General features: G+C 37.5%; 1 protein-coding gene across 1 annotated transcript; it reads right to left on the reverse strand.

Moving 5' to 3' along the window:
- Positions 1–61: 61 nt before the first annotated feature.
- Positions 62–11161, reverse strand: LOC106868347 (transforming growth factor beta regulator 1). The gene is made up of 7 exons (XM_014913560.2): positions 11084–11161; positions 9119–9363; positions 8025–8161; positions 6796–6942; positions 5346–5440; positions 3211–3440; positions 62–492 (listed from the first exon to the last, which is right to left on the reverse strand). The coding sequence occupies exons 2-7, from the start codon at positions 9327–9329 to the stop codon at positions 473–475; spliced, it is 840 nt and encodes a 279-aa protein (XP_014769046.2). The 5' UTR covers positions 9330–9363; positions 11084–11161; the 3' UTR covers positions 62–472.
- Between the last annotated feature and the right edge of the window lie 1317 nt (positions 11162–12478).

A 12478-nucleotide genomic window follows, 5' to 3' on the forward strand; every position in this document is an offset into this window, starting at 1 on the left:
CCCCCCCCCCCATATATGATAAAAATAATAAATTAAAGAAAAGAAAGCTAGAAGTCAACAGTACAAGGAAAGATTAAGTTTATAGATATAAAGTATCTGACATTAAAAAAACACAAAATATAAAATATATAAAATATACATGAAATCATCATCATCGTCATCGTTTAACGTCCGTTTTCCATACTGGCATGGGTTGGACGGTTTGACTGAGATCTGGAGAGCTAGCGGCTGCACCAGGCTTACAGTTAGGTTTGTTTATTTGTTCTCTTGCAGTTTTAGAAAATAATGATATAAAAGCAAAATGTTTTGAGATCTGAAATGATTTCCATTATTATGATTATTATTATTATTTATGATTTTTATCTTCAGTTAGACATCTGTCAATTTTATATTTCTGCATACTGCCTGCGGAATTGACTCAGCACCACATGAATACTTATGTATCTATATTGGAAACGTCTTTTCAATGGCTTCAAGTCTGAAATTTGCTTCCTGCAAAAAAACAGAAAATTAAATTTATGAAAAGAAAGGTTTTAATTCTTCTATGTTTGTAATTTTGCTTGTTTTTATTAAATATTAAGCAAAATAAAAATTTTATGAATAAGATAAATAAATGCTACAGCTTATTGTTGTCTACTCCAGGTCAGTCTTGATTAAGCAGAAATTTGATCAAAGACGGTCCTACCATGACCATACTCATATTTTTGTATATCTAAGAATGACATTGTCCAATGTGTCGTTTTCTAATTTTGTGAGATTTGATTGCTATTTCTAGCAGGCTGAGCAATCAATCCCACCAGGAGATACATGGCTCCCCCTGCAATAGGAAAGAGCAGGCAAGAGGAGCTAAAAGGGAGATAAGATATGGTGACAGAATCCCAGACTATACTCTCAAGGTACGAAGTGAACATAGGGGAGAATACAAGACAAAGGATCAAGCAGGAAGGTGGGATGAGTGGAGATGGTGTAACACTTTCAGATCATTCAATTGAGGTCATGGTCTTATGCCTACCCAAACAGAATCATAAATAGGCATGTACCCCATTCTTTTGTTTCTGATAACAAATCTCTCTTGACAACTTACATCATTTTCTTTTCATTTATTGAGTATCTATTTTTCTGGGCTAGCGGGTATATTAAGGCCAGTATTTTATGACCAACCCTTACCTGTTTTACAACTGTATCAAAACTTAAAATTCAGAACAAGTAAAAAATCATTGTTTAATACCACCATCTGACCACCATCCAATCAATAACTTCTGTTGATTATCACGTTCCTGTAACTTGCAGTTACACTTTGACATTTCTTTCATATCTTCTCTCCTTTTCCAGTTGGGGTAACCATGAATTTAGTCCGTTGCAACACACCTGTTGCTGTTCTGCTGTCATAATTTAGCCTCTTAACACCTGGCACAAAATCACATCCCAGTGAACTATACTCCTGCTTCTGTTGAGGGGTTTTGTCTTGCAAATTACCAGGTAACCTCACTGGTGCTGCTGCCAAGTCAAAAGTATCCAGTGCACTCTGTAAAGTGGTTTGGCGTTATGAGGGGCGCCCAGCCATAGAAACCATGCTGAAGCAGAGTTTGGAGTTTGGAACAGTCCTATGGCTTGACAGTTTCAATCAAACTGTCCAACCCATGCCAGCAGGGAAAACAGACATTAAACAATGTTAACCGTTTTACAGTTGTAATAGACATGGATGCAACTTAAGATCCATCAAAATATATTCAAATCAAATCCTTGTATGAAGAAAGAAAAAAAATTCTATAGATTTGCCAAAAATCTGCAATAAGGAAAATAACAATCGTCAAATTACAGGAACATGATGATCAACTTCTATGCCCTTCCTGTCACCAACTACATCAGTGCAAACTAGATGCATCTTTACTTTAACAAATTACCACCCCACCTCCTGCCTCTTCCTCCTCATCATGATCCTTAATATCAGCATCATCCAAATTTGCTCTACCCATAATTTTGAAGAGGCTTGTTTTTTTTTTTTATATATATATATATATATTTATTTTTATAGTTGTCCAACTATAAAACAAGGTCAGGAATACTGTTGAGGTGCAACAGGTTTAAGATAAACATACATCGACGAAAGAGAGAAATATACATATATGGAAAAAGGAAAGTGATAACATTGTTTGGGCAAGGTCTTGAACAAAATAACAACCATTTAGAGATGTTCAAGAGATACTCTCTGATAAAAGATCATTCACATTGAACAGATTGTCTATCTGCAATTCCAAGATCTTATTTAAATTTTTTTTATTTCTTTCCTTTGTTTTTTGTTTTTTTGCAACTGTTTTGATATGTTTGCATAGAGGCTTCGTCCTTTTAACCCATTACCTTCCATAATTCTATTAACTGGAATTTTTTTTATAAAACTTTGATTTCTAGCATAAAACAGCCTTAGAAACACGTTGGAATGATCAAAATAACATTTTAAATAGAAATAAGCGAGATATTGCGTGAAAAATTAGCAAACCTCATTTGAATGTTGTTGGCACTCCGTCGCTTACGACGTCGAGGGTTCCAGTTGATCCGATCAACGGAACAGCCTGCTCGTGAAATTAACGTGCAAGTGACTGAGCATTCCACAGACAAGTGTACCCGTAACGTAGTTCTTGGGGATACTCAGCATGACACAGTGTGACAAGGCTGGCCCTTTGAAATATAGGTACAACAGAAACAGGAAGAGAGAGTGAGAGAAAGTTGTGGTAGAAGAGTACAGCAGGGTTTGCCACCATCCCCTGCCGGAGCCTCGTGGAGCTTTAGGTGTTTTCGCTCAATAAACACTCACAACGCCCGGTCTGGGAATCGAAACCGGTAGTTATGTCAATGATGGTGATAATGGGGTGGTTATAATGATGACGATGATAATGATGCTGGAGGTGCTGGTGTTGGTGCTGGGGATAGTGGTGATGGTGGCTGGTAATGGTGTTGATGATGGTAGTTATGTTAATGATGATGTTGATAATAATACTGATGATGTCAGTGGTGGTGGGGGTGGTGCTGGTATGGTGTTAATGTTGCTGCTGCTGCTGCTGATGATGAGGATGATGGCGGTGATAACTTTCTTAAACCTAAATAAAGCATCCATTCAGGAAAATAACAAAAAAAAAAAAGCAACAAAACAAAACCCCAAAATAAAGAAGAAAGCCAATTAACTTTGGTGTGTTTTTTTTTTTGATTTTTTACCTTGAGAAACTGACTGCAGTGATCGAAGAGCTTCCACCGAAATGGTGGGGTCATCTTCAGTAGTAATCGAACTGCAGATGTTTTCAGTCTTGCTAACTTCAAACTTGATCCATTTATAAAGGGAACATTTCCGTGCACCAGGACAGCTCTGGATAAGGTTCTGTACAATCGGGTGCGACAACCCAAAAAACTCCGGACCAGCACCATGAGTGGCCACAAGGTCGTAACCCCTAAGTGAAATTGAAACAGAAAATATATTCAGCTTAATAATAATAATATTAATAATAATAATAATAATAATAATAATAATAATAATAATAATAATAATAATAATAATAATAATAATATTCTTTGCCCTAGGAATCAGGAAGACACACAGCAAGAAATGGAAACAGAATTGAATGATGATGATGATGATGATGATGATGATGATGATGATGATGATGATGATGATGATGATGATGATGATGGTGATGATGATGATGATGATGATGATGATAATAATAATGATAATAATAATAATAATAATAATAATAATAATATTCTCTGCCCTAGGAATCAGGAAGACACACAGCAAGAAATGGAAACAGAATTGAAAGATGATAATGAAAATAATAATAATAATAATACAGATCCTTTCTATTATAGGTACAAGGCCTAAAATTTGGGGGGAGGGGATCAGTTGATTACATCAATCCCAGTGTTCAACCGGTACTTATTTCATCGAACCCAAAAGGGTGGAAGTCAAGGCAGAATTTGAACTCAAACTGTAAAGATGGATGAAACGCCACTATGCATTTTGCCCTGCATGCTAATGATTTTGCTATCCACTTTTGCACAAGGCAGAGTTCATTGAGGTAGATGTTTTATGACTGAGTGCTCTTCCTGTTGCCAACCCTCGCCTATTTCCAAGCAAGGTAAGGCTTTTCGGGGAAGATCAAAATGAATGACAGCTTATAATAGTAGTGTTACTCCTGTACAAGTCCCCTGCGATGTCAAGACAAAGAGGCACAAACACACACACATCATCATCATTGTTTAAGGTCCATTTTTCATGCTGGCATGAGTTGGATGGTTTAACTGAGATCTGAAGAGCCAGCAGCTGCACCAGGCTCCGATCTGATCTGGCAAGGTTCCTATAGCTGGATGCCCTTTCTAATGCCAACCACTCCGAGAGTGTAGTGGGTGCTTTGTACATGACACCAGCAATGCATGTATACAAATACATGCATAGGACAAGCTTCCTTCAGGTTTCATCTACCAGAACTCCAAAGGCTTTGGCTGGCTTCAGGGCTGTAGTAGGAAACACTTACTCAAGGTGTCACACAGTGAGACTGAACCTAAAACCATGTAGTCAGGAAGCAAACTTCTCAATCACACAGATGTGCCTGCATCTATCCTCGACTCACATAGATATATATGTAAATCATTATCATCATCGTTTAATGTCCATCTTCCATGCATGCATGGGTAGGATGTTTGACAGGAGCCAGTCAGGTAGAAGACTACACCAGGCTACTGTGTCTATTTTGGCAGGGTTTTTATGGCTGGATGCCGTTCCTAACACCAACCACTCTGCAGAGTGGTTTATTTTTTGATCTTCCCAGATAACATGTTCAAACAAGGGGAAGCATTGCTTTGCTTGGAGGAAACAGGTGAGGGTTGGCAACAGAAAGGGCACCCAGTCATAAAATATATACATATTTTAGGAGCGCCTGTGAGGCAAGTAGCTTGCTTACGAACCACATGGTTCCGGGTTGTGGCACTTTGGGCAAGTGTCTTCTACTATAGCCTCGGGCCGACCAAAGCCTTGTGAGTGGATTTGGTAGGCGGAAACTGAAAGAAGCCGGTTGTATATATGTATGTTTGTGTGTCTGTGTTTGTCCCCCCAACATCGCTTGACAACCAATGCTGGTGTGTTTACATTCCCGTAACTTAGCAGTTTGGCAAAAGAGACTGATAGAATAAGTCTAACATGTACAGCATATACACTGCAAAGTCAACAACAGATCTTCAAACCACTTTCCAGTATAAAAATATTCTGGTAAATCAATCAAGAAAACAATTAATAATAAAAAAGAAAAGAAACAAATAAAAAACAATGTAAACAAAGACAAAACCTCCAATAAACTTACCGTGATTGATTAATTAATTGCAGTAATTTGCTGTGACATTCTGAGGGATCACGGTGGCACAAAATTTGTTTTTGGTCATCAGCAGATATTTCAAACTGCAAATAAAAGAGAAATTATTAGCATGGTCAACTGATTCTCTGATTCTGCCATTGTTATTAGTCACTGAAATGCAGTGATTCTAAGGGGACAATGTATGACAGAAAAAGTGGACATTGAATAATAGTGAATAATGACTGACCAAAAAAAAAAGAAAGGAAAGACAAAACAGGATGTGAAGGGACATAACCAAGATGAATTGAAGTTCAAGTTAATTTCATACTGTTTTTGTGTTTTGTTAGGAAGGGCATCCAGCTGTAGAAACTCTGCCAAATCAAATTTGAGCCTGGTGTCGCCTCCTGGTCCACCAGTCCTCAGTCAAATCGTCCAACCCATGCTAGCATGGAAAGCGGATGTTAAACGACGATGATGAATATTCTTGATGTGAATATTGAAGTTTTTCAATATTCTTGATGTGAATATTGAATATTGAATATTCAAGGTGGCGAGCTGGCAGAAACATTAGCAAGCCGGGCAAAATGCCTAGTGGTATTTTGTCTGCCGTTACGTTCTGGGTTCAAATTCCGCCGAGGTCGACTTTGCCTTTCATCCTTTCAGAGTCGATTAAATAAGTACCAGTTAATCACTGGGGTCGATGTAATCGACTTAATCCCCTTGTCTGTCCTTGTTTGTCCCCTCTATATTTAGCTCCCCTGTGGGTAATAAAGAAATAAATATTCTTGATGTGAATTTGTGGGCTGAAACAAAACTGTTACATCTCAGGGAAATCATTTTGCCAATCATATTAACACAAGCACAGCTTCAATTTCACTTCTTTATATTAGTCAATTAGTTCAGTATCTATCTAACTATATACTGTATTTTAACATGTATAAGGAACCCTTGTGTATAAGGAACCCTCTAATTTTGGGGGCTTAAAATTTTGAAAAAAGTTTTTGTAAGGGATTATAATACTATCCATGTATAAGAAACTCCACATTTTTTTAAGCTAATTTTTGACAAAAAAAGGTTTCCTTATACATGTTAAAATACAGTATATGTATGTGTGAGGATGTGTGTGTGTACGGTTAAGAAAACCGTTTATAGCAGACTCCAGCCAAGAAGATCTGAAGAAGGAATTGTAATTCCGAAATATCATCAGACTATAGATAACCAAATTACAACAGGTATATAGTCCATTTCTTGTTTTATAGTGCATTGTTGTACCATTCTAAACTTTTATTCTTTACATATACATATATATATATATATATATATATATATATACATACAAACATATATAAAACTTTGAAATGCCCAATGATAAGCTGTTTCTTTGATTTAAAATTTAGTATTTGAGCAATTAAAAGGCCATACTGATTTACAGTTAAGAAGAAAAAAAATTGCAACTTACGAGGGGACCATTTCCACCATCTGATATACTACAAGTATAAAGACACTTTTGATCTGGATGCCGTGTGCTTACGTACAATCGGGTACTGCAGAAGCCAATGGGGTAAATATGTTCCTCAGTATGGAAATTTGGTCGATCAGGAACAATCTGAAATTGGAATATATATTAGGTAAGAAGCCTATTGGAAAGGCTGTGTTTGATGCATTTGGGAGAAGGGAGTATGTTGGTTTAGAATAAAGCAAGTAGATAAAGAAAGTGGGGGAAATAGGCCACAGAGAATAAAGTAAAGTAGATAGAGAAAGGCGAAAAGAAGATGTAAGGATGGAATAATTAAAGTAAGAATCCAGAGTTGAGGCTTCAAGCAGGAGAGGGTAGAGAACTCATGCAGAGTTAAATAGAAGATGGCAGAGAACACATTCATCATTTTCTAGATGGTAAGAAATTGGTTTAGATTGTCGCTGCCATTGAATTAATTTTCACCGTAAAGTTCAACTTTATCATCAAATATTGAATTTCTTTGAATGAATTTAATTACCTCCACCTTAGCAAAGGCAGAGGTATTGTTTTCAGTCTTGTTTGTTTGTTTGTCCTTGGACAAGATATCTCAAGAACCACTGGATGGATTCGGATGAAACTTTCAGGGATGTTTGGCCTTGTGACTGGCACGAACTGATTAGATTTTGGGATCAATCTGGTACCAGACAAGGGTCCTGGATTATTTTTCCGTGTTTTTACTTAATTTTTGAGAGTGGTTTTAGTATTCTTGTTTGTGAGAGCAGTTGAATTTATTTCAGATATTCTCATTTTAAAAATCATCTTCAGCTAATCATTAAGAGGATGTTGGTGTTGCCTTGGCAGAGGTTTGCGCTCTCTAAGTGTTCGTTTATTTTGAAATGTAATTTGGTGGTAAGGTTAGATCATTTCACAAATAATGAACATTTTCTTTCTAATATTGTTATACTGTTCTCTGTATTGCATTCTTGAGCAAGGTACTTCATTTCATGTTGCTCCAATCTACTCAAACATAATGAGTATTAGCTAAGTGCTTGTGTTGTCTTCTTTCTCTCAAGCTATCATATCCTAGATATTTCATTGAATCAAAGGTGAAGGAGAGAGAGTCTCTACATCTGCTTGTAGTTGCACAGCCAGGTGCACAATGCAATAACAATACTTTAACACAAAGTAATAACAATCATATTAAAAGTTTTCATAAATGAGTTACTACTTACTTCACCAAGGCTGTGAATTGTCAAGTCTCCAATGGATAATGGGAAAACAGGTCGTCCTAAAGGATCTAGAGGAATTGGTGGCACTATCTTTTTGCTACTGGCTTGTGTTTTGGCCTTTTTAGGTTTCGATTTCTCTTCTGAAATAAGAAACAACATGGTTTAAAAGCTACAGGTAAAGGAATAATCACCAGAGGTCAGTATTGATATGAATCAGATTGAACTGAAGATAGAACTGGTGTAATATTTTGTAGCATGTGATGAAGGATAGGAATTAGATGTTGTGGGTAGTAGCACTGATCATCAAGGGAAAATAAAGTAGTATGTGCCGGTGACATATTAAAAGCACCCAGGACACACTGTAAAGTGGTTGGCATTAGAAAGAGCATCCAGCTGTAGTGACTAGGCCAAATCAGATTGGAACCTTGTGCAGCTCTCCTGCTTGCCAGCTCTGGTCAAACTATCCAACCCATGCCAGCATGGAAAATGGATGTTAAATGATGATGATGATGATGACTGCAAGGTTGAAGTAGATATGATAGAATAACAAAGAGAAAGAAGCCCATTATTTATATATATGTATATGTCCTGTGCTGGTGGCATGTAAAAAGCACCATTCGTGCATGATCATAGCCAGCATCACCTTACTGGCACATGAAAAACAACATTTGAGCGTGGTCGTTGCCAGTGCCACCAGATTGACTCCTGTACAGGTAGCACATAAAAAACACATTTTCAGCATGGTCATTGCCAGTGCTGCAGGACTGGCTCCTGTGCAGGTGGTATGTAAAAAACACCATTTTGAGCGTGGCTGTTGCCAGTACTGCCTGACTGTGCCGGTGGCACGTAAAAGCACCCACTACACTCTCGGAGTGGTTGGCGTTAGGGAGGGCATCCAGCTGTAGAAACTCTGCCAGATCAGATTGAAGCCTGGTGTAGCCATCTGGTTCACCAGTCCTCAGTCAAATCGTCTAACCCATGCTAGCATGGAAAGCGGATGTTAAACAATGATGATGATGATCCTGATAGCTTGCCAAGTCAGCCCCTTTACTCTTAATCCTCTCTTATGTCTACGTAGATCATCAAAGTTATCTTACCAAGTAACTCTGTAACTGTTTTCTTTCTTTCAGTGAGTTTCTTTTTCACTTTTGGCTTTGCAGGCACTGCTGGTGCTGCAGACGGTTCAGCAGGAACTTGCTGAGGAGTAGTAACAGCAGTGGGCACTTTGAGTATAGTAGGGTATGTAGTGGTGGTTGTAGTAGTTGTAGTAACTGGCATCTTAATGTTGGCTAATGTTGGGTCAGTCATAGATTGGAACTGGAGAAGCTTATGGAGTAGAAACCTGTAGTTAAAATAAAATTTTAAAACTTACGATAAACAAAGCCGAAGTAGTGACTTACGTTAAGGACTAATCTTCAGCTATATAAAACAGAAGGAACTTTATAATAATGAGTAAAAGAGATCAACCATTTTGTAAAAATATTTCTAATGAACTAACACGATATATATATATATATATATATATATATATATATATATATATATATATATATCAAAGACTGAGTTTACAGGGTCTTGGCTTCCCAAGCGGTCGCTCACTTAGCTAATATCAAGGCTTTACATTTCTTAACTCTGGTGATTGGAGAAGAATGTGTTCTCAATGTGAAGTACCTGTTGACAGATTGGATGAAGGATCAGCATCATGCAAATGTGAACAAACTCAAGATCATCCTGATGATATATGTCAATTAATTTTGAAAAAAATAAAAAATCATTTAGGTATATTGTAAAATAATTGACTTTCTATTATTAAGCTGATGAATGTGGTGAGCTAGCAGAATCATTACTGTGTTGGACAAAATGCTTAGCAGCATTTCATCTGTCTTTACATTCTGAGTTCAAATTCTGCTAAAGGCAACTTTGCCATTCTTCCTCTTAGGGTCAATGATATAAGTACCACTTGGAAACTAAGGTCAGTGTAATCAACTTGCCCACCACCCAACAAAATTTCAGGTTTTGTGCCTATAATAGAAAGGATTACTAAGCTGATGTTAGGAATTTAACTAAAAGAAAGATTCTAGCACAAAATTGTAAGATTTTAATTTATATGTGAACACTTTAAAATAATTTTTTTTTTATCATAGATCTAAAGGTAGCCACAGGCAGGTAGGTATCAAAAGAGTTGAATATTAATTTGCAGTTGAAATTTTGTTTGTATGCATAAAATGACTGCACATGTATACACAAGTTGTATTGGCCCAAACATATCACTATATACACTAAAACAAACCTTCCTTTCATTTTCTAAGCAGGTTAAATCTATTTCAGTTACCAGCTCAATGTCAAGACAAAATACTCACATACACATACATATATTTGTGTGTGTGTGTATCACCATTTATAGTCCACTCTGTAAGAAGGTTGTTGTTAGGAAGGGCTTCTAGCCATAAAAACTCAACCTGGTGCAGTCTTCTACTTAGCCAGCCCCTATCAAAATGGTGCATTAATGTGGCACCGGCATCTGAAAAGACAAGCCTGTACGTGTGGAAGGCAGCGATTTTACTTAGCTTGGCGCGTCTTATCAAGTATAGCAAATCGTTACACCCCCCAGTCCCTTGTCATTTCCTCAGTGAGGCCAAGCATCCAAAGATCCTTTCCTACCACTTTGTCCCACGTCTTCCTGGGTCTACTCCTTCCACAGGTACCCTCCACAATTAGAGCTTGGCACTTTTTTACACAGCTGTCCTCAGATTATTATTTGACTCAAAGATCCTCAGCACTACTGACAGAAAGCTACTCTAGACCAATGACTCACAGAGTGACCATCAGGCAACATTTTGTTTGGATTTCATTTCCTGTATTTTCCGGTATACAAGTTGACGTAATATATAGTGTAAACATTTAAACATCATCACTGTCTTTCCAAATCCAGCTGCATTTCACATGGAGTTTTTAATCCTCCAAATTCATCTTGGTGTACAAGTCAATCTACTTCTCTTTGGGAGTAAATTTTTGTCAGAAAAATTTGACTTGTATGCTGGAAAATACAATAACACACTTACCTTCGTTCCTCCTTCACTTGTAAAACTTTCTCCTCTATTCTCACCACCTCATCACATATAGCTGCATTCACCTAGAAAAAAAGGAGGAGGGGGATAAAATAAAATAAAAAACAAGAAAAATAAATCACATTAACACCAAAGTAATTTGAATAATAGTCACAAGCGTAACAGTGTGGTTAAAAAGTTCATTTTACAATTCCATGGTTCTGGTTTAATCTCATTACATGGCGCCTTGAGGAAATCTTGTGTACTGTAAGTTCTGACTGACCATTATTTCATGAGAGAAATAATTCGGTAACAGGAAACTGTGCAAAAGATTGCCAGATAAGTGTGTGTGTGTGTGTGTGTGATATTGTGCATATTGATATATGTGAGCTGTGAGTGTTGAAGACATACAAAGGTGTGAAAAAAATGAGGCCAGTATGTTATGCTGGATGGGTAATTTTAGAATGTATATACAACAGAGTGTACGTAATTCGAGAAAAAAACTGGGTACATGGAGCCTCAGATGTGTGCAAGAAAGAAGACTGTGCTGGTACAGTCATATAATGCATATGAATAAAGACAGTTGCTTCAAGAAGTGCCAAGCTCTAATTTGTGGAGGGAACATGTGGAAGGGGTAGACCTAGGAAGACGTGGAATGAAGTGATAAAAAAGGATCTTCAGACATTGGATCTCACAGAAAGGATTACAAGGGACCAAGACTTCTGGCGGTTTACTATACTTGAGAAGACACATCAAGCTACATAAATATGTGGTTGTCCTTGCAGACAGGCATATACCCTGCATCCCACTTCAGCTGAGAGATCCTAATCTTACGAGTTTGTGGGTGCCAGTGGCACGTAAAAAGCACCTGTGCCCGCGTTGCGTGAAGGCTCCCAGTACACTCAGTAAAGCGTTGGCATTAGGAAGGGCATCCAGATAAGAAACCATGCAAAAACAGGCATGGAACCCAGGCAGCTCTCCAGTTAACCAGCTCCTGCCAAACTGTTCAACCCATACCAGCATGTAAAACAGATGTTAAATGATGATGATGATGTGTGTGTGTGTGTGTGTGTGTGTGTTTCTAGCAAATTACTTGGTGACTTCACTGGTAATAGTGGCATATATATATATATATATATATGTCATCATCATCATTTAACATCCGTTGTCCATGCTGGTATGGGTTGGACAGTTTGAATATGCAGAAAGGCTGCACCAGGCTCCAGTCTGATTTGGCATGGTTTTCTACAGCTGGATGCTCTTCCAAATGCCAATCACTCTGAGAGTGTAATGGGTGCTTTTACATGTCACCGGCACAAGTACCATTTGTGTGATATATATATATGTACTGCAGAATCCTTTGTGTTCTGTTTTAATTTTACGTTTTTATATATATATATATATATATAT

The sequence above is a fragment of the Octopus bimaculoides genome, chromosome 5, assembly GCF_001194135.2.
Source record: "Octopus bimaculoides isolate UCB-OBI-ISO-001 chromosome 5, ASM119413v2, whole genome shotgun sequence".
Taxonomy (NCBI): Eukaryota; Metazoa; Mollusca; class Cephalopoda; order Octopoda; family Octopodidae; genus Octopus; species Octopus bimaculoides.